The sequence below is a fragment of the Mustela nigripes genome, chromosome 15 (genome assembly GCF_022355385.1).
Source record: "Mustela nigripes isolate SB6536 chromosome 15, MUSNIG.SB6536, whole genome shotgun sequence".
NCBI lineage: Eukaryota > Metazoa > Chordata > Mammalia > Carnivora > Mustelidae > Mustela > Mustela nigripes.
The window spans coordinates 70,229,770-70,251,962 of record NC_081571.1 but is presented as its reverse complement, the minus strand read 5'-3'; the positions used below and the strand labels follow the sequence as shown (position 1 = coordinate 70,251,962).

At 49.7% G+C, this 22,193-nt stretch overlaps 1 protein-coding gene across 1 annotated transcript in view; it reads left to right on the top strand.

Moving 5' to 3' along the window:
* The first annotated feature begins 214 nt into the window (after positions 1-214).
* The window catches only part of ABCC4 (ATP binding cassette subfamily C member 4), a 247,642-nt gene continuing 225,663 nt past the window's right edge, over positions 215-22,193 (top strand). Inside the window, exon 1 of the mRNA XM_059377795.1 lies at positions 215-425. Coding sequence (XP_059233778.1) covers positions 352-425 — 74 coding nt within the window. The 5' untranslated portion in view covers positions 215-351. The remainder of the gene's footprint in view (positions 426-22,193) is intronic.

The window sequence follows — 22,193 nt, the reverse complement described above, 5'->3', positions numbered from 1 at the left end:
TCTGCAAAGTTCGCCGCCCGGTGAGAGCACGTGGGCGCCTGCGGGCAGCCGGCTCGGCCTACCCCCCTCCATCGGACGCGGCGGGCGGCCTCGCCTGGCGCCGCACGGGGGACGCGCAGCACCGCCGCCCGGTCCCGCCGCCTGCACTCCCGGCTCCCGGCGGCGGCTTCAGCAGCAGCCGCCGCCGCCGCCGCCGCCGCGCGGCCCGGGGGGCGGGAACGGGGCGGGCCGCCGGCGCTCCGCTCCCGGAAGCGGCGGGTTCTCGGGCTCCCGCCCAGGGGACCGGCGCGGCCGCCGGAGCTCCAGCATCCCCGCCGGCGCCTCCCGGAGCGGCGCGACCCCGGCGGCGAGATGCTGCCCGTGTACCCGGACGTGAAGCCCAACCCGCTGCAGAACGCCAACCTCTGCTCGCGCGTGTTCTTCTGGTGAGCGCCCCGCCCGAGCGGCCGCATCCCCCCGCCGCCGCCGCCACGCGCCTGCCCGCGGCCGCCGGCGCCTTCGGGGGCTGGAGGGGGGAGCGTCGTGGCGGGGGGGCTCGGGCCGCCGGCGCCGCGCGGCTTCTGGCCGCGGGGGGGGCCACCCCACGCCGGCCGCGCGGTCCCCCGCCTGCGCCCTGGCGCGCCGGGCGGGCGGGAGCTGGGCTGGGGAGGGGAGCCGGGGACCTGGTGGCGCGGGGCTCCCAGGGGGCCCCTGCCTGGGCGTCGGCGGCCTCGCCAGCCTCCGGGGTCTGGGAGGAGGACGGGGAGGAGGAGGAGGAGCCGGAGCGGCCGCGGCAGCCGCCGCCGCAGCAGGGGTTGGGGAGGGGGAGATCCGAGGCCGCCCCGGGAGAAGTCCTGCCCACAGGGAGCACCGCCTGGATCCCCCCGCCTCCAGCCGCTGCCGCCTTGCCCCGCACCGCGCCGGGATTCGCCCTTCTCGCAAACCCGAGCTGCACCTTTTCCTTCCTAAGCAAGCAGCTTCTGAACAGCCTCCTTTATCTAAACCGAGGTCTAAGTCGGGCCCTGGACCGTTGCCACCCCCCACGGCGTCCCCACTCTTCCGATATACCGATCTGCCCTACGTGACCCGGAGCTGCACACTCCGCCGGCTCCTGTGTTCGTGACCACGTCCTGCTGTCTGTCTCCCTTTGTCCGCGTGCGGCTCACACCGTGTGTCCTGGGATCTCGTGGGGGCAGGTTTCGTTTCACTTTATTTCATGAATGGGAACACTGTTCTCGAACACGGTCAGCGTTTGTCTGGGACACACGTAACCACAGCTGGAGTACGGTTTTGGCACAGCCGCTTTCCCTTTTGCAATTATTTCCATTTCCACCTTGGAGGACCAGCTCCGGAGATGGGGTCCTTGAAGCCTGTGGGGTCGTCTCCGGATGTCTAGGCTTTGGAGAAGTGATCCGTGGTCTTCATGCGGGTGGTCCGGTCCAGGAGTCCTATCACCCAAAAATCACTGGAGGGTCCCCGAGCTGGGAGAGGACGCAGGTGAAAAACGGCTCAGAGAGGTGACGCAGGTGGCCGGTTTTCCATGTGGTAGCTGGGACCATGAACTAGATGGGCCCGAACCTGTGGGCTCTAATTGATAATTAGATAATTGATAATAGATAATTGATAATTAGATCTTCTGTTTCTTGACCCTAAACTAGCCCTCAGGCTTTAATCGTTCCCATATTCTGATATTTTAACTTTTTTTATGGGAAAGCCTAGGAGATACCAAGGGGGTGAGCTCTCTCTCAGGCTTGTTTTGATGGTGGCTTATTCCGTGTGTGGGGACCTCTCTTGGCCCTTTGGCCCCCCTCTTTTTTTTTTTTTTTAAAGATTTTATTTATTTATTTGACAGAGATCACAAGTAGGCAGAGAGGCAGGCAGAGAGAGGGAAGCAGGCTCCCTGCTGAGCAGAGAGCCTGATGCGGGACTCAATCCCAGGACCCTGAGATCATGACCTGAGCGGAAGGCAGCTGCTTAACTCACTGAGCCACCCAGGCGCCCTGCTCTTAAGGAAAGAAGAATTTGGGTAGAAGAAGGAATTTGGGTGTGGTTATCATAAATAGTAATGAAGTAGGCAAACATCTCCTTAACTTCAGGCTAGGGCAAGGAACTCTGGGAGCACTTTCTGTTTATGGGTTTTTCACAAGGTGTGTGCATGAAAATGGGCCGGTGAGGACTCAGATTGATGACTCGGGTAGGCGCTGTTTCCAGCTTCCCCCTTCTAGGGAAGGACCTCTGACCTACCTCTGTCTTGCACCTGATGGCCTGGGATCATACAGCTGTGTCTTGGTAGAGCAGGATCCCCCATCAGGCCATCTGGCCCTGAGCCCTGTGTTTGCACCTGCTGGACTGAGCCACTGCTGTTGGGATCCTTGTTCTTAAATGCACGGAGAAGGCTATTCCAAACATGCCTTTGTGCTTGTAGGATGGATCTTTTTTCTTTCTTTGTTTTAGGCCTGATTTTCTTAAAGTCATTGCTGTTGGGGATGAGCTGGTGGACGTGAAACCTATCATGCTTGAGGATGTGTGTCTAAGGGCGGCTTGAGGGCGGCTGTCCTCTAAGCATGGCCCTCACACCTTCGGTGGCATCACCATCACCATCACCCAGGCGCTTGTTAGAAATGCAAGTTCTCTGGCACCCATTCCAGACCAGTTCTGTAAATTATGTAGAAACTTGGGGTGGGGGTGAGGTTTAAGCCTGTGCTCCAAGTGATTCTGATGGAAGGTTGAGCCTGGCTCACGACGCCCACTGGCATTGTTATTCCAGTTTTATAGTTTTAAAAAAGGGGCAAGTCTTTTGAGGTTATCTGTTGACCATGATTACCATCCTGTATCTGTTGACCTTCTGCATGTCTAGAGATTTGAAAATCTGAGGCCGCCTTGGTGATTTCCACGTGTACCCGGATGTCGGCGAGAAAGTTGAAATGAGTCCGGGCAGGAAGGGCTGCCTGGAGACAAGGCCCACCTTGCAGGGAAAACCTGCATCTTCTCATTGGATGTTTACTTTTCTTCTCAAATTTCATCTGCTTTCTGAACTTGTGAACTGGTAGCCCTCTACTCACAGGCTGCCAGGAACGAGCTTTATGGAGTTCTACACACATGGCCTTAGCGGGGTTTTGGTGGGTTTTGGTATTTCGACATCCAAGCTTGAACTTGGGTTTAGGAGGAGCTGTACACAATGGGTGTTGGTAATTGTTGCAGAATTTTGGTTTATTTTTTAAGTACGCTCCATGTCCAACGTCGTGCTTGAGCTCACCACCAAGACTTGCACACTTGACTGACTGAGCCAGGGAGGTGTCCGTGTTTTGTATTTTTCAAAAGAATATGTATAAGATTTATTTATTTTCTATTTTAATTTTTTTTTGGTAAGATATTTAAAGCTACAGAAAGAGAAAGGAATATGGATGACTTATTTCTGTTAGCCAGGTAAACCTGCTGATGCGTTGGTTTCTTAGTCTTCCCCCTAAAACTCACAAAACACACACATGCCTTTTCTATAAAACCAAAAAGTTATTCTTCCCCTCCCAAATAGTTTTGAATCCTGATCCCTTCTTAATTAATTATTTATTTATTTTCCCTTCTTAATTTTTTACGGCTAACATTTATTCATAGCATTAAATCTTCAAAATGTGGTATTTAACAATTATAATTTACTTCCCTTTTGTTGAATACTGTTTATTTCTAATTACGATGTAATGCAGATCCATGCCTGTATATTTTGGTGCGTTTTTCCTTTTTCTCTGTAGCCAGAAGTGGAGTAACTGGTGAAAGGCAAAATTTTATTTTCTAATTTTGGACCAACTGACCCTCAGTGGTTTGCATGTATAGCTCATTGTCAACTTTAAGGACCTGAATTACTTTTTTTCCTAAGTCATGGATTAAGAATAATATCAGGGTTTTAATTTGAATTTGATTTTGTATCTTTGAATTGTGTATTGGACTTTTTTCCTGTGAGGTCTTTATATGTTTGAAAAAACTTGTAATAGTGCTTATTTTTTGAGATTTTCATTTGACTCTTAATTTAGATCAGAAGTTTTTTTTTTTTCTTAAAGAATTTTAAAAAAGATTTTAAAACTTATTATTTTTAAAAGTTTTTATTTATTTATCTGACAGAGAGAGAGAGATCACAAGTAGGCAGAGCAGCAGGCAGAGAGAGAGGGGGAAGCAGGCTCCCTGCTGAGCAGAGAACCTGATGCGGGGCTCGATCCCAGGACCTTGGGATCATGACCTGAGCTTGAGGCAGAGGCTTAACCCACTGAGCCTCCCAGCCGCCCCTAAAATTATTTTTAATCTCTTTGTCCAATGGGGGCTCAGACTTACAACCTCAAGATCAAGAGTTACACACTACTGACTTAGCCAGCTAGGTGCCCCTAGATCAGAGGTTTTAAATTTCTAGATTATTGAGCTCTTCTTTCTGGTTTTTCCTGTTGCTTCTGTAATATATCTTTTTTAGATTCCAGCATCCTCTAAATCTCCGTAAGCATTTTCTTATACAAAGTCCACTAGAATTTCCTTTTGTATTTGGTATTAGGCCTCTTTTTTTTTTAAACAAAACAGCCCATTTTCTTTTCTTTTTTTTTTTAATTTTTTTATTTTATTTTTTTTTATTTATTCGACAGAGAGAAATCACAAGTAGGCAGAGAGGCAGGCAGAGAGAGAGAGAGGAGGAAGCAGGCTCCCCGCTGAGCAGAGAGCCCGATGCGGGACTCGATCCCAGGACCCTGAGATCATGACCTGAGCCGAAGGCAGCGGCTTAACCACTGAGCCACCCAGGCGCCCCAAAACAGCCCATTTTCTCATCATGGTTTATTGACTGATTCTTCCTCTTTCCTGTTATTGGAAACAAGTGGTGTAGGCTTATCCAGCTGGTACTAGATTGTCCTGTCCCCTGAGATGCCCTGGACGTGTCCTGCTCTCCTGGTGCACAGCTCCCTGGAGATGTGCTCCTGGTTTCCCTGTCTTCCCTCTCCCCGTGGTTAGCCGCTCAGGACCCGTTCCTAGAGAAGGCTTTGGGCCACACGCATGCAGGCCACCTGAGGGTGGCTGTGTTCTCACTCCCCTGCCACTGGTTCAGTCTGTGAACTGTCACTTTGGAAAGCCAGTGCTGTTAAGTCTCCAATCTGACTGCCACTGGTGTCAGATTGGAGACTTCCAATCTAAGAGGTTTGGTTTTGTCATTTATTTATTTTTTGGCGATGTTTCAATTATTTACTTGAGATGTTTCATTTTAAACTGGGGTTTTGCACCTTTTTAAGAATGCTTTTTAAAAAAAAAATTTAATTTCTTTTTTTAAAATTTTATTTGAGAAAGAGCCAGAGTGTGTGCCTGTGCCCAAGCAGGAGTTGGGGGGAGAGGGAGAGGAGAGAGAAGCGAACTTCCCACTCAGCATCTCATAGTCTGACACAGGGCTCGGGTCCCAAGAGCCTGAGACCTTGACCTGAGCAGAGAACCTGATGCTGAAGTCAGATGCTTAACGGACGGAGCCACCCAGGCTCCCCATGAGATTTTAATTTTTTAAGTAATCTCTATGCCCAACGTGGACCTCGAATTTACAATCCTTAGATTAAGAGTTGCAAGTTTTAGTGACAGCCGGCTGCCCCTAGAATGCCTTTTATTTGTTCTTCTTATTATTTTTTAAAGATTTTGTTTATTTATTTATTTGGGAGAGAGCATGGGAGTAGGGGAGAAGCAGAGGGTGAGGGACAAGCAGACTCTGTCCAGACTGGATGCCGTGACTCTGAGATCACCACCGCAGCCTGAACCAAGTCGGGCTGACTGAGCAACCCAGGTGCCCCTCCCCAGAATAACTTCTAATGTTAATCTCCTGTTGTTCATTAACAATCAGACGTACACATTTTGTACAAGGAGGCTGGCTTAGTTTTTCAGGGCCCTGTGTTTGGCTTCACCCTGTTCCCCTTTCTTTAGCATTTAGTTTGATGAGTTTTTGGCCAATTTATACAATAATTCCAAGCCCAAGCAAGATGTGGAACACCCTGAAGGTGTACTGAAATTTACTAAGCCTCTGCAATGAAATAAGTCGAGTAACAGAATATAAGTTCATCTCCTTTAATTTCTATTTGATTTTTTCTGTCTGTTTTTACACAGTTCCGCATCTGCTCCATGTGAGTAGGGTTAACTCAACTCATATTCATCAGGTGTATTAAGTAGATAATTTCCTTTTTTGAGTTCTCCAGGGGATCCCCTCTCCCTCTTGTATCTCCCAGGCTTGGCCTGCTCTGTGGGGTGAGGAACCCAGTGAGGTCATGCGCCCTGTGAGCCTTTATCCGAAATCTTGCCTGTCAGTTCTCAGTGGGGACAGCAAACCCTGTCCCCTAACACGAGAATGTCTCTGTGGGTTTCTTTTCTGTGTGAATCTGAAGCCCCTGCAAATGTTTTCTGTGTTTCTATGCTGATGAATTGTGTAAAGGTGGTTGCCAGCACTGCAGCGGGAAGGACAGGGCTTTGGAATGCGTTCACGTCTTCTCTTTGGCCCTGCAAATTCCCTGTGGCTACCTGTAAGAGAATGATCTGAGCCTTGAAATTGGGAGACTGGGGATGATTGTTAATGTAAAGTCTCCTAGTCCAGAGCTAAGGCCTCTGGTTGTTATGGCCAGGGGTTCCTGAAGACTGGAATGTTAAGTTTTAGATCCATTTCAAGATTGATCCATTTTTTATTTTTTTATTTTCAGGGTTTTTTTTTTTTTTTTTAAGGTTTTATTTGACAGAGCGTCTGCGCACAAGCAGGGGGAGCAGGTGCCCTATTTTTAGTTTTTAACTATTTTTAAGTAATCTCTACACCCAACATAGGGCTTGAACCACAACCCCAAGATCAAGAGTCACATGTTCTTCCGACTAAGCCAGCCGGGGACCCCAAAGATTGAGCCATTTCAAGATTAATCCTTCTAAAATCTCTTTATATTATGTACATAGTGTGAGATAACTAAAAATGTAAGATAGAGGGCAGGATTAAATTTTTTTAGAAGTTAAATCTCATGTTTATCGGGACGCCTGGGTGGCTCAGGTGGTTGGGCATCTGCCTTCTGCTCATGTCGTGATCTCAGGGTCCTGGGATCAAGTCTTGCTTGGGGGAGGATCCCTACTCAGTGGGGAGTCTGCTCTCCCTCTCCCCCCTCCCCCCTCGGTATCTCTCTCAAATAAATAAAATCTTTAAAATGAAACAAACTCGTGTTTACTTATTTCAGTAGTATTTTCCAAGACACGATTAAAAATGCAGATGAGGGTCCTTCCTTCTGGGAAGGTATTTTGGGGATCTGCATTTCAGTTCCTGCTGGGCACTTAGGGCGAAGGTGGTTAGCCCTCGGGGCTGGGTCCACTGAGACATCAGTACTGATCGTCACTAACACCTGCTGAACGCTTCCTGGGGCTCAGCCTCGTTTGCTCGCTGTTTCAGTGTCTCAGGCAGTCCTCGGTCCTGTAAGGCAGTGCATCTCCAGAGAGGTTGGGGCACTTGTCGTCGACAGCACAGCCCGGTGGGCGGGGGGAGGTCTGCAGTGTGCCAGTTGGTGTGGTGCCCATGTCCTCAGCCCACACAGCCGCCCAAGTGCTCAGGCTTGTGTCTGCCTGGCTGTGACAGGTAACCCCCAGCAGACATTTACAGCTCAGGTCCGGGAGTGACCACGCCCTTCTCAGATGCTCACAGGAGAAGGTTCCACCCTCTCTCCATTATGCTGTCGCCCGATCTGCCCTGTGTGTTGTTGGCCATCAGGTTCATAAGGCACCAACCTGTCTGTTCCTGCTGATGTTGCTGACCTCAGATCCCGTCAGCTGAACTTGAGACATGCCCTTGGAGTCCTTCATTCGGCAGGCGCTTCCAGAATATGAATGTGTGAGACCCGAAGGGAAGGAAAGGCACAGAGGTGCGCGTCCTCCTGGAGCGTGTGTCCCTCTCCTCTGTTCCAGCCTCCCTTGGCTTTTCCTCCTCACAATGGGTTCCCCCCACCAGTCTTTCCCCTAAGATCCATGCCGTCCTCCTGTTTAAAAACCTCTCATACCTCCCAACGGCTTTCAAGAGCAGGTCTTAAGGGTGGCAACTCAGAATCCTTCAGGACCTGCCTTTTGCGTCTCGTCTTCCATCATCTCTCTCACCTCCGGACTTTTCTGATGAGGTGAGGCAGATCTGGTAACTACCGGAGCCGGACTACTGTCCCGACTGATGAGGGGCAGCTGCCTCTTGGTGAACCCCTTACTGGGCTGTTTGCCAGGGTGTGGGAGCGAATGGAGGAAAGCAGGCTGGATGCCCGTACCCTTGCCAGAGGCCCATGTGTACAGCCCTGAGCTCTAATCCAGGAGATACCGACCGTGGAGCTGCATCCCCCCTGCCTTGGAGCTGAAGTGCCTGCCATACAGATCTGAACTCTACCGCTTACCCAACCAAAGGCAAGTTTCCTCATCTGTGAGATGGGAATAATCACGATACCCATCTCCTAGGGTTGTTGAGAGGATTAAATGAACCAAACACTGTTGGTTTACCAAAATAGTGAATAAATAGTAAAAGGAAACCAGGCCACCTTCCTCTAGTTACTTAGCATTTGTAAACTAACAGTTTCGTTTGTAAATTGCCAGAGTTTATTTCCCAGTTAGAGGATGAATGTAAATTTCGGAGTCTCATGCCTTACCGGTAGGAACCTAATGGGGGGTTTGCGGGGGAGTTGGCAGCCCGAGTCAATTTTTTTTAACAGGGTTCTGGGAGACTCACACTGAGCTTTGGGAACCAAGTTTCCGGGCTCTCTTTCAGCCCTTAAAGTCCATTTCTGGTTGAGAGCACAGTGGGAGGCCAAGGGTACTGGTCCAGCTTGTAGTTTAGGTAATTCTTTGGGCCAACATTTGAGGGCCTTTTGTGTTCCTGCATTCAAATCCATAAAAATAACATTCCTGTTCTCAAAGCGCTCACCCAGTCCAGTCTTCTTAATTCTGTCACTGGTGTCAGCTTCTGAGCAAAACAAGCCCCTAATCTTAGTGACTTAGTTAAAAAACCAAAACAAAACACACAGGAAGTCACGTTTGTAGACCTTTCCAGGTTGGTGGGAGTGGGGAGCCACCCCACACACTTACTCAGTAGCTGGTCTTTCTGTATCTTGTGGCTCGGTTTTTGGGTCCTCTCCAAGTCCTCTTAATTCAGCCGGAAAGGAGTTATTTGTGGCCGGTTTTTGTGTTCGTGGCTTGGCAGCTACCTACGACCTTGACACTCACGTTTTATCGGCAAGGTGTCCGCCACACGGTTGCCTCTACCATTAGGTGGGCTAGAAAGTGTGGGCCATGTGTCCAGGTCGCTGTGAGAGAATGACGACACGTCGGGTGTGCGGTGTTTAGATGTGGGACTGATGCACGCGCCAATGGGGGGCTTCAGGGAGGGGTCGCGTGGGACAGGTGGGGAGTCCTCTTGGAGGGTGGACGGGCATGTGTAGGGCACAGGATTCTGGAAGGCTGGCATGTCCTGAGAACAGTGATCAGGTGTTGTGGACGCCCCTCCCCCCCCCAACCTGGTGATTTTGATACTGTCATCCAGGATCACACTCCTGCCCGTTTCACCCTCCCGGCTTTCGTCCTTATCTCTTCTGCCCAGTCCTGGCCTCCATGAGCACCTCTAGTCCTTCTGGCGTTAGCTCCTAATTCCTTTCACTGGTTCCGTGGCCACTTCTGGGCCATCCTCTTCCTGGGGCTAGTTCCTGTGTGCTCTGCTTCCCCAGGCTAGCTGGTATCTGCCCTACTTCCAGGGTCCCGGAGTTATAGGGTTGGATGGGAGAGATCTTAGATCATACTCAATGCAGGAATCCCTTCTGGACATCGTTCAGTGGGGAAATTTGCTGCTCTTACTAATCTTCATTCTGGAATGATAGAAGACTGCTGTTACAAGCCAGTTTTCTTTTTGGGTAGTTTCTGCCCATCTGTATCTCTCTCTCTCTTTCTTTTTTTTTTCTTTTTTTTTGTCAACACACAGCGTTGACTCCCCCTTCCACATGCTGGCCTTCTGGTATTCTTCAAAGACCACCCTCATGGTTCTATTTAAATCTTTTTTTGGGGGGTGGCACCTCGGCGGCTCGGTTGTTAACTGTCTGCCTTAGGCTCAGGTCGTGATCCTAGGGTCCTGGGATTGAGCCCCATATCAGGCTCCCTGCTCGGTGAGCAGCCTGCTTCTCCCTCTCCCACTCCCTCTGCTTATGTTCCTTCTTAAGCTGTGTCTTTCTCTGTCAAATAAGTAAATAAAATCTTAAAAAAAATTAAAAAAAAAATATGGATCCATTAAATCTTTCAGGTATTTGTCTCCAGTTCTTAGGTTGCCTTTAAATGACAGGGGTTTTGGACCCTTTTCCATCTGCTTGAACTGAATATGCTTTGGTTTATCAACGTCTTTATATTACTGTGGCATCTAGAATTTACCTACTATTCTAGGTTTATTCTGGCCAGCGTCAGTGTTTGAAGTAACTGATCTGACAGTTTAACAACTATTTTTGAGTGCTTGCTGTGTTGGGGGAATGTTCTAAAGCAGGAGTTGGCAAACTGTGACCCGCAGGTCAAATCCAGCCTACTGTCTATTTTTGTAAATAAAGTTTTATTGGAACATGGTTGTGCTCATTCATTTATATATTGTCCGTGGGCTACAACAGCGGAGTTGAGTGTTTGGTACAGAGACTGTATGACCTGCAATGTCTAAAATATTTATGATCTAGTTCTTTACAGAAAATGTTTGCCCCGCCCACTACCCCATTCCAAATGTTTGGGATATATTAAGAATAGATTAAAATCCATGGGCAGAAGCAGGGAGACCTGTGGGAGATTTTTCACAGTGGTTCAGGCAAGAGGTAGCTTTGACCAGGAGGGTGATGGGAGTGGCGATGGTGAGTAGTTGGGTTCAGGAAAGAGTTTATTCGAAGGTAGAGCTGGGCATCTCGGATATTAGATTGTGGAGCTATCTAATATCTAATATGTAATCTATCTAATGTCTAATATCTAATATCTAATATCTAACTATCTAACTACCTAATAATTGTGGAAGAGACAGGCAAGGTTGCCTCTGGGTTCAGCCCGAGCCCCCGGAAGGATCGAGTCCCCATTCAGTGAGCTGCTGACGCCTGCAGGAGGAGTAGGTTGGAGAAGACCAGGAGTTCGGATTTGACCATATTCAGTTTGAGATGCCTTCCACACGTTTAAGTAGGGAGGTGGGGTACGCATTGATCGTGTGTCGGGGGCTCCAGGAAGAAGCCTGGGCTGGCGAGAACACTTGGGTATGGTGAGCGGTATGTACCGCTGGGCTGTGTTGGACACATGGACAACTGACATCACAGTCGGTGGGGTTTGTCCCCACACAAAGTTCATTTTGTTGGTCTCAGGGTCCAGCATCCATTGCTGTCGGTTGAAAGTAATGCCAGAAAGGACAGGTCTTGGAACTGTCCTGCAGGTTGTGGCTGATCCACTCGTGAGCACGGGTCGAAGATGAACTTGCCACAGGTATGTGGGGAGGTCATGTCGTCTGTCTTATGGGAGTCCAGAGGTACCTTATGTACTTGGCAGTCAGTCTGAAATCCTGCAGAGAAAGGAATTAGCACGATTTCCTCTTAATGAGCACAGCCTGGCTCTTGTGGGATCTTTCCTTTTTTTTTTTTTTTTTAAGATTTATTTATTTACTTGAGAGAGCACGCAAGCAAGAGCACACACAGAGGGAGAGGGAGAAGCAGACTCTCCGCTGAGCACAGACCCTGACATGGGGCCCATGCCAGAACCCTGGGATCACAACCTGAGCTGAAGGCAGATGCTTAACCGACAGCCATCCAAGTGCCCCGCATTTGTGACTTTTTTTTTTAAAGATTTTATTTATTTGACAGAGAGATCTCAAGCAGGCAGAGCGGCAGGCAGAGAGAGGGGGAAGCACGGTCTCTACTGAGCAGAGAGCCGGAAGCGGGGCTTGATCCCAGGACCCTGAAATCACGTCCTGGGCCGAAGGCAGAGGCTTAACCCACTGAGCCACTGAGGTGCCCCTCATTTGTGACTTTTAAAGCTAAGTTGTTAACTCATTGAGGGCAGGAACAAGTGTCTTTAACACCTTTATTCTGGTGCCTAACCGAGCATCTTGAACTTAGCAGGCTTACCCAGTGATTGTAAGTTATGACTTTAGCCTTCCTAATCGGAGTTTCTCTAATTTGGAAATGCAGGGCTCTGCCTTAAACAGGAGCAAGCTGGGCATTATGGAATGTTGACCTTAAAAATAAAACTGTCAGTTGTGTTACAAGCAAAAATGAATTTATATCGGAATAGCAGAAAATTGCAGGCGGGGACATTCAGGCTATAGCAAAACTGTAGGCAAAGAAGAGGAACCCCCCACCCCCTTTTAAAGATCTTTTTAAAAAAAATTTATTTGACAGAGAGAGAAAGATCACAAGTAGGCAGAGAGGCAGGCAGAGAGAGAGGGGGAAGCAGGCTTCCTACTGAGCAGAGAGCCCGATACGGAGCTCAGTCCTAGGACCCTGAGATCATGACCTAGGCCAAAGGCAGAGGCTTAACCCACTGAGCCAGCCAGGCGCCTCAAAGATCTTATTTATTTGACAGAGAAAGCAAGAGAGCACAAGCAGGGGGAACAGCAGGCAGAGGGAGAAGCAGGTTCCCTGCTCCGGGAGGAGGCTGAATGGAGGGGTCTCGATCCTAGGATCCTGGGATCATAACCTGAGCTGAAGTCAGACGCTTGGCTGAGTGAGCCACCCAGGTGCCCCTCCTGACTCCATTTTAATTAATTAGTTAGTTTTTGAAGAAGATTTTATTTATTTAGTAGAGATGATGAGAGAGGGAACATAAGCAGGGGGAGTCGGAGAGGGAGAAGCAGACTTCCCACCGAGCAGGGAGCCTGATGTGGCTCATGACCTGAGCCAAAGGCAGATGCTTAACGATTGAGTCACCCAGGCACCCCAGTCTCGGTGTATTCTAAAACTTGTGTTTTAAATATAATAAATGGATAAAATGCTATCCACTTACTTTTCGTCCCCACTTGGAATGAAGCAGGGCAAGGCAGCAGGGAGGGAATGTGGAAGTGGTGTGGTGTGTCATCTCCATGTCCCATGGAGAGGTAATCTGTTAGTAACTGCTGCAGAAATTAAGATTTGTTTAAAAAAAAAAAAAAAGCAACGAAGGGAAATGTAATTTGTACTGAGAATGGGGTCACTGTCCGGAAGCACTTGGGAAATTATAAGATGGTGGTAGCTGTATTCTCCAGAAGGTTCCTAGAAAACCCTTCTATAGCAGAGCAACGTGGCCAAAACCACCCAAGTGAGCATCTGGCACCTGCTTTATTTCTGCCTTGCTCTTGGACTCCATCCCTGCAGAACTGCGAGAGGATCAATTTTGTTACTGAAGTCACCCTGTCTGTGTATTTTGTAATGCATCCCCCCCCCCCTCACCCTATCTGAGGCTCCCTGCGTGTCCTGGGAGGTCCTGGTTGGAGCCAGTGTCCCTCGCAGTCACTGGTCAGAGCTGCTTTGTATCGTGGTCATTTGACCTCTATTACACTGAATTCACTAAGGACTTTGACCTCACGACCTTAGCCTTCTCTCGACCTGCTGGTTATGGACCTGCTGACTCAAATTTTGAGTCGAATTCAGGGTGAAAGTCCCCAGAACTTTTCAGTCTCGGAGGCAGTGCCCTTAAAAACCCTTCAGAGGACTTGACCCGGTAGGAGAACGAGCTTTTCTCCTGGACGGACTGGCGGGGAGTTCAAGTGTCATTCTCGCTCCTGAAACTGGATCGCGCAGGCTGGTGTCCGTTCCTGGGAGCCAGGTCTGCATCCGGGGTGAGGGACCGTCCCACGTACGTTAGGTTCTTTAAGGCGCGTGCCCCGAACTTTCTCTTTTACATCCGCATGGAAATGAACCAAGTTAGTTTGCTTCTGTGAAAGCCCCGTGCAAGTCCTTAGTGTGCCAAGTATTAACAGCTGAGAAAAAGAGGGGACCGTCGTTCTCAGCATGCTCCGAATCCTCTCTGCTTTTCCCCTTTCGCGTGCACGTAGTCCAGGTTTTTTTTTAAAGAGATCTTTTAAAGAGAATTCGCCCCCCTGAGTCAGCCAGATTAGGATCCCTTCCTCCCTCTCTGTCTCTTTCTCTCACTCTGTCGCTCTTCGGTCATCTCCGCTAGGAGCTGCTCAGAAAGGAAGCCGAAGTCTTGGAATTCCTTAAGGCTGCTTCGTGGACTCGGCCCCCCGGGAGGGAGGGATTCCTTTCCTGTAAGGGGGAGGCACAGTTTCTAGGACGGCTTCCAGGAAGGATGGGGTGCAGCAGGAAGGAGCCCCACAGAGCAGCGACTCCCACACGCTCCGCTCCGGAGCAGGGAATTTCGGCGCCTTTGAGTTCTGGGAATTGGCGTTTTTCTGTCGAGGGCGGAACAAAGTGAAGGCACGGCTCCTCCTCTGTGGGTCAGGCTGTGGGGACGGTGGTGTGGGAGGTGCGTGAGGGCTGTGGCAGGCGGGTTGAACCCCGACTGGCGAACCTGAGATCAGCCAGAGGCAGGTGGGGTTAAGCCAGCCCTGGGTCAGACCGGAGAAGGTCTGGTTCAAAGCCATTAGCGGTTTCCTCCCTCTCACAGGGGATTCCTGGCAGGAATTTCAAGGAAGAGGTAACCGTGAGCACGGATGTGGCACCCTGTGTGCGGAAGGGCCGACCATCTGGTGCTGGGGGGAGAACGTAAGCACGGGTGAGGCTAGCATGTTCTTCCAGGATGGGGACCCCCCACCCCAAGGAAGCCTGGCGTGCTGACTCCTCCCTGTGGCTCCTCCCTGTGGCTCCTAGGGCGCTGCTGGTGGCTGAAGGTCCCATTCCACATTACCTGCCAGTGCTGTGCTTCCTTCCACCTCCTGCTTTACCTGCTATGTTCTCTTGAACCTTCTGTGTCCCCCCCCCCAAGTCAGCCCCGGTTCCTGGTTCTCTCCCGCAACCCAAGTCACCCCCATTAGATTCCACAAAAATCTATCTGCGATGGGGTCTGGGGGTTTGTGAAGATAGGGGTTGCGTGTTGGGTGGGCTCCCCCCCGGCCCTGCAGGCAGTGGCCCCCCTCATCTTGGGCACAGACATTCTGATCGCTCCAGGCCTTTTGTGAACAGTTTGCTGCCTTACTGTGTACACTCCTGTCACATGAGGTATGGTGGTACTGTAGACGTGGTGATGTTTGTACACGCTTTGCCCAGCGCACCCCTTTGCCTCCAGCTGAGGATACTGGGGTGCACAGGGTATGTTTTGGGCCCACAGCAGCACAACTTCGTCAATGGAGGGGATGGGGCTGTTTGATCCCCAGCTTCAGATGTTGGAAGTCATGAGCAGAGGTCCCTGGAAGCAGAGGAGGGAGAGTTACCAGTGAGCGTGTGGGCTGAGCCTGAGGAGCTGGTGTGATCCAGGGAAAAAAGGCTTCTTAGAAGAGGTGCTCCTTGTTAAACTGCATTGTGTTTTAGTTTGTGCAAAAGTTCTTCCCTCGGGGCACCTGGGCGGCTCAGTGGGTTAGGCCTCTGCCTTCGGCTCAGGTCATGATCCTTGGGTCCTGGAATGGAGCCCCGCATAGGGCTCTCTGCTCAGCGGGGAGCCTGCTTCCTCCTCTCTCTCTGCCTCTCTGCCTACTGGTGATCTCTCTCTCTCTCTCTCTGTCAAATAAATAAATAAAATCTTTAAAAAAAAAAGTTCTTCCCTCTTCTCAAATCCCAAAAGAGGTGTACCTCCAGAAACCTGATGTGTTACAGATGGCTTCTTTTTCCTATATTAGTAGTCTGGTGTCTGTATTCAGGCCTAGTCTTTACTTCTTCTTCTTCTTCTTCTTTTTTTTTTTTTTTTAATTTTTAAAGATTTGTTTATTTATTTTTTTGACAGAGATCACAAGTAGGCAGAGAGGCAGGCAGAGAGAGAGGAGGGAAAGCAGGCTCCCAGCTGAGCAGAGAGCCGGATGCGGGACTTGATCCCAGGACCCTGATCATGGACCGGATTATAACCCAAGCTAAAGGCAGAGGCTCTAACCCATTGAGCCACCCAGGTGCCCCCCCAAGTCTTTACTTCTGAGGTGGCCCCTGGCCCCTGATGGATTTAAGCCTTAGGTTAGACTATAGAGAGAAGGGTTTGTGTTCTTTATACCTGGGTTCTCCATTAAAAAAAAAAAATGTTTGAGAGAGAGAGAAAAACATCACAGGCAGGTAGACGGGGCAGAGGGAGAAGCAGACTCCTTGCTGAGTGGGGAGCCTGTCGCGGGGCTCAATCCCGGGACCCTGGGATCATGACCTGAATGAAAGGCAGGTACCAACCGACCGAGTCGCCCAGGTGCCCCTTCCCATTTTATTTATCTGAGAGAGAGAGTGTATGTGTGTGTCCGGGGTGAGGGGGGAAGCAGAGGGAGAGAAGGAGAATTTCAGACAGACTCCCCGCTGAGCCCAATGTGGGGCTTGATCTCATGATCCTAAGAGCATGACCTGAGCTGAAATTGGGAGTCAGATGCTTAACCCACTGAGCCATCCCGGCGCCCCTGTCTATATCTGGGTCTCCAGATAGGCCACTGTTCTCTGTGGTGTTCTTGCTTCTTTTTATTTCGGAAGGAAATGGTTTGGTGTGGTAGCCTTCCCCCCTCAACTCCCCCCCACTAAAGGAAAAGAAATCCTACCTCGATTTAAAGTAAATCAGATCAAGAGTAAAATTTTTTTTTAAAAGATTTTATTTATTTATTGGACAGAGAAATCACAAGTAGGCAGAGCAGCAGGCAGAGAGAGAGGGGGAAGCAGGCTCCCTGCTGAGCAGAGATGCAGGGCTCGTGACCTGAGCTGAAGGCAGAGGCCTAACCCACTGAGCCACCTAGATGCCCCAAGAATAAAATTTTTGAGGGGTACCTGGGTGGTGCTGTGGGTTAAGCATCTGGTCTTGGTTTTGATTCAGGTCATGATCTCAGGGTCTTGAGATCGAGCCCTGCCTCGGGTTCCTAGCTCAGAGGGGGGAGTCTGCTTGAGAGTCTCTCCCTCTCCCTCTGCCCCTCCCACTTGTGCTCTCTCTCAAATAAATAAATAAATTGTCAATTTTTGTTTTTGTTTTTGTTTTTTTTTTTTTGATTGCCTGAGGTCCTAGAGCTGTTGCCAGTCTTGTTTTTAATTTTTCTTTTCACCTGTGCCTTTTGCTTCTAACTCTTGTTTTGCCCCTTACCCTGTTGTAATTATTAATGACCCCTCATTTTACTCCTAGGGGTGTCTTAGGTTGGATGATAAATAATATCGCTCTAAGTGAGCTGAAGTTTGTATTCCCTAAACTATACCCTTCACTGCGCCGTGGAACTTGGGCAGCAAGTGTGGTCAGGGTGAGGCCAGACGTTTGCTACTCTTGTGCCGGGAGTGATGGGTAGTGAAAACCCGGGATCCGCCCCAACCTGGGAGAACCTGCCGCCTGGGCTTCGTCGGTGAGAATGCGTGAAAAGCTCCCATGAAAGCTCCCGGGAGAGCGTGCGGCCCTGGAGGTGGCCCCTCGTAGACCAGGCGGGTCCCACCAGGCGGTGGGAGTGTGGACGGAGATGGGTGGTCCAGTTCATGGCGCCGGACGGGTCTCCCAGGATGCGTTGGAGTCCAGCCAGTGAAGACCACTGTGGCCCAGCACTCAGCTTCTCTGCGTGGGAGGTAGGGGGAGCGAGCTGGCCAGGGGGCCATGGCCCGGGGCTTGTGGTGAGCTGTCTGGGAACCGGGGAAGTCCTGGGGCAGGAGGAAAGGCTGGAAGTCCCCTGAGATGACACAGACCTTCACCTCTGAGTGGCCCTGTATGGCGCCCAGCACTTGGGGGCTGCTGAGCTGGTGGAGGCTGGCAGGCGGCACCCCCAGGTGACTGTCCTGGCTGAGGAACTAACAATGTGTGCCCTCGGGCCACATCCAGTCCCAGCAAGTTTCTGTCTTTGTCCATGGAACATGCCAGTAGTAACTGGGTAGATGGAAGAAGTCCCGGAGCCCGGCTCCCTCTCCCAGATTCTCCGATTCACTCCCTTCTACAGGACATTCTTTTATTATCCCGCTCCATTAGCGGCAAATGCTTAGTATTTCAGGATTTTTCTGTGCATGCCGTAGACCTCCGGGCTTCTCACTCGCTGATCTTTTTCTTGGAACATGCTGACCTGCGTCTCGGTCCACGCCCGGCCTCCTCTGAGAGCCTCCCTCACCTCCAGCTAGAGTAACCGCCGCCAGCCTCAGCCGCCTCTTTCATTTTCGCCCTGATCGTTGTCATCGCTCTGGACCTGTCTTCAGGCAGTTGTCCCTGCTTTCCTTCCTGTGAGCTCCACGGAAGAGGCCATCTGTGGGCAACAGTCCAGGAAAGGTCTTGGCACATGGTAGACCAGCACTTAGGACCTCATCTGAATTAGTGACTGTCAGAATTCCTGTTTACTCCAATCCTGTTGCTGAGAACCTGGTTAAAAAGAAAAACAAAAAAGAAAGAAAGAAAAAAAAAGTGAGGGACGCCTGGGTGGCTCAGGGTCATGATCTCAGGGTCCTGGGATCAAGTCCTACATTGGACCCCCTGCTCAGCGTGGAGCCTGCTTCTCCCTCTCCCACTGCTGCTCCTCCTGCTTGTGCGCACTCTCTCTGTCAAATAAATAAATAAAATCTCTACAACAAAAGTTGTGGGTTACATTTGAAAAAAAATGCATAAAGGCATGTACACATTCTGTGCTTTGAGAGCATGTGAGGGCTGCTACCTTGGGGATCAGTGGGGATGATGGGGGAAGATGCCGTTTGACTCTGGCCTCTTTGGAGGGAGAAAGGGTGGTGTTTCCTCTGCTTCTGGGTTGTACGTTGGTTCCTCACTCTTCTAGACTCTTGCAGCGGGGGTGGGAGGGGGGTGGTCTGTGTTCCCTCCTCTTTGTTTCGATGAAGTTCGGGTGACCTTCGTGGAGGGACAAGGAGCAGAGTGGCTTGCTAGAGGGAATCGGATTTGCCTGGAAGCGGAATCCGTGTCCCTGGGGTGGGTATGGGACTGGGGAGACGGGACAGATGGGAGCCAGGGGTGACAGCCCATTTGCGGAGTATGTCTACCTGCAATACCCCGTGCTTTCTGCTAAACCCATTTGTGTTGTTTTCAGTTGCTCTTTTTCTCCCCCCACCTCTGAGGTTTTGCGGTCACAGGAAACATTTTTCAAAGCGGGAGAAGAGCCTAAGATTATTAAGAAAGCAATTTTAGCATGTCCCGAGATTCCCTATGGAGCTTTCCGTCTTCTACTTCCTACTGAATAAGCCCTTTAATAGACCGTGTAAGAGGCTTTTCAAAGGCTGTTTTTGTTCTTTCTGAATCTGCAGCTAGGGTTGGTATGTTTGTAATTGACCTAATGCTTCAAAGAATGAACTGGTTTAGCTGGAATTTTCCGAAAATCTGTCCCATTGACACAGTATTGCCCAAAGAGAAAAGTGTATGGTTTCTAATTAGCTTCTCCCCCTTAACGCTGAACACTAGGTAGAGAGGTTCTTACATTTTAAGTTGGTGTAATCGTTCGGGACAGCTGTTCTCTGTATTGTGTGTAAGAGAGGGTACGCTGGGCTTCTGTTTTCTGGTTCGGTTGTTTTCGCTTGTCAGAATGTGGCCGGCAAATCCCATATTCCAGGTCTGGAGTCCCCCGCTCAGAGCTCTGAAGAGTTGTCTAGAAGGGAGGTGGGAGGGGGATGGCCCCGAAGAAGGACCGGGTTCGCCGTGGAGGAGTCTTTCCAAGTTCAGAGCCCGCTGGAGCCCTGGGGAGTCTTCGATCACACCTTCACTTCTGCCTTGGGGCTGGGAGAGCCTTGTAGCTTTTGTTTGTGGACTTGAAGCAGCCTCTGTTATTAAGTCGTGGATAATAGGAAGTCAGATCAGTGCTTGTTAACCCTGTGCCTTTTCCCCTAAGAATCTAGGGTGGTGATGTGATAAAAATGAAATGAAAAACTAGGCACAGCTACTTTAATTGTGTTTTCTTGGAGTACAAAACATAGGTGTGCGACCGCCTGCCTTCCCCCTCTGCCCCTCATATCATCTGCCCCCCCAAATATATATATTTTATGGATATAAAATATATATAAAATTAAATATATTTTAAATACAATTGTATAAATATATATGTTATATAATATATAATTGTATAAGTAAAATATATAAAATATATTTATTTAAATATATAAATATAAAATATATATTATTAAAAATATATGTTTTAATTTTTTTTGGATTGTATGACAACCAGGCAGGGGCCTGAAATCTCCATCAGAGTGTTCCAGTGGAGCCTTAAATGTTATATTGCTCTGTTGTGTGATGACCTAGAGAGAAATCTGATGGTCAGGTCAGAGAAGGGAGCTTGGGCAGAAATAATAGCTGAAGCAGGCTTGTTAAGAAGACCCGGGGTTGTCCGGGTGGCTCAGTCGGTGAAGCGTCTGGTTCGTGGTTTTGGTTCAGGGTTGTGAGAGCGAGCCCTGGGACAGACTTGCACTCAGTGTGGAGTCTGTTTGAGATACTCTCTCTCCTCTTTCCTCCCTCTTCTGCCCCTCCCCCTGCACTCACTCTTTCTCTCTCAAATAAAAAATCTTAAAAAGAAAAAAATGCAGAAGAACCCTGGAGTCCTCTGGAAGGGCCTGGAGAAGGGCCTCCGTGGTGCTCGACTGAAGTCTTAGAGATCATCAAAGCGGAGTCACCAGGAAAGAACAGGTTTAAAAACCATAACACCATGTGCTATTTGGAGACTTAAGGGAAAATAAAAAGGGGTTTGGAAGTTTGGGGGGAGTTTAAATAAGGGAACTTCTTTTGAATAAATTAATTGCTTTTGAGTAAGGGAGAAAGCTGATTGTGGTAGATGCTTCTTCCTAAACTTTTTGGGTTAAACTTAGTGTTTTCTTTGTCTGCCTTGAAGACATAAAATGAAGTGACATGTTTGGTGTATGTGTGTTATTTCTGTGTTAAGTAGGTGTTTGGGTGTTTTTTTTTTTTTAAGATTTTATTTGAGAGAGAGTGAGCACACAAGCAGGGGGAGGGGCAGAGAGAGAGGGAGAAGCAGGCTCCCCGCTGCACAAGGACATGGGACTCAGGACTTGACCCCAGGACCCCCGGGATCATGACCTGACCTGAAGGCAGATTAACCGTAACTGACTGAGCCCCCCAGGCACCCCTAGAAGGTGTTTAGCTTTGCCTAGCATACACTTTTCATTATTCTAGGCACTTTGGAAGAGACAGAAAAAGGTAAAAACCACCTAGGGCCCCATGGGGCTTCTTGACCACTCAGAGTAGAGAGGACTGCTCTAGACCTCGTGTTTGCTTAATGAAATCTGTGGTCATTTCAAGAAAGGCTAGGCTGGGAAGTGCTGTTTTCCCTGCCTGTGAAAGGTCTGTCTAGGGCTCATGAACTTGGAAAACGTGGTAAGTACATTTCACCGCAGATACCTGAAGTGCCCCCAACATCATTCTCAGCCGAACCCTAAGAGTATTTCCCCGAAGGAAGTTACTTTTCAGCATGCCCCGGAGGTGAACCAGCCTGCACTCTGAGTACAGGTCTATAATCTAGATTCCTTGGGAATTCAGATTCAGATGGCTTCTTCAACCTCTTGGGTGGGTGGGAGCTCCCTAGGTCTGCCGCCTGTTTTCAGGCTTTAGACTGATTGCGATTAAGGCCACAGGTTCACGGAAGAGCCAGCCCCATGCTCTGCCTCTCTCAGGTCCGTGGTCTGTTATGTAAATAGAGAAGGAACCTCAAGTTAACTAAGCTTGAAATTAAACCTGAGAAAGTCCCCGGCAAACCAGAGCGGACTGACTCAAAGTGTCCTTGGGGGTTACTGCCAAGTTCTCGTCTGCTTCCTGCAGGTTTTGGACAAGCATGGTGATCCCTGCATGTTTATAAACACTGGGATGCCAAGGGATCAGGTGATACAAACATTGGCGGAGGCTTTATAGACAAACCCTCTGTTGATCACCGCGTCTGTAAGTATAAAGGCTCTGCCTGGGCTTCCGTTGGAGCAAGAGCAGTGTGGCCGCTGGAGGCTGCGTGACCTTCTGGTCCTCTGCCCCCAGGCTAGTCGCTGTGGTTTCAGTGCAGTCACAGCGGCTGCCTTCATAGATCGCACTGTTGACAGCCCTGTCCTCTGACTCAGGGTGGCAGATTCTGTTGTTGATAGAAGCCAGCCAGCTGCTATGACATTGCACATGCTAGTGTCATCTGTCTGCAGCTGTCGCCACACATCCCAAGCTGTGCTGCAAGACCGGGGTTAATCATAGGTCCG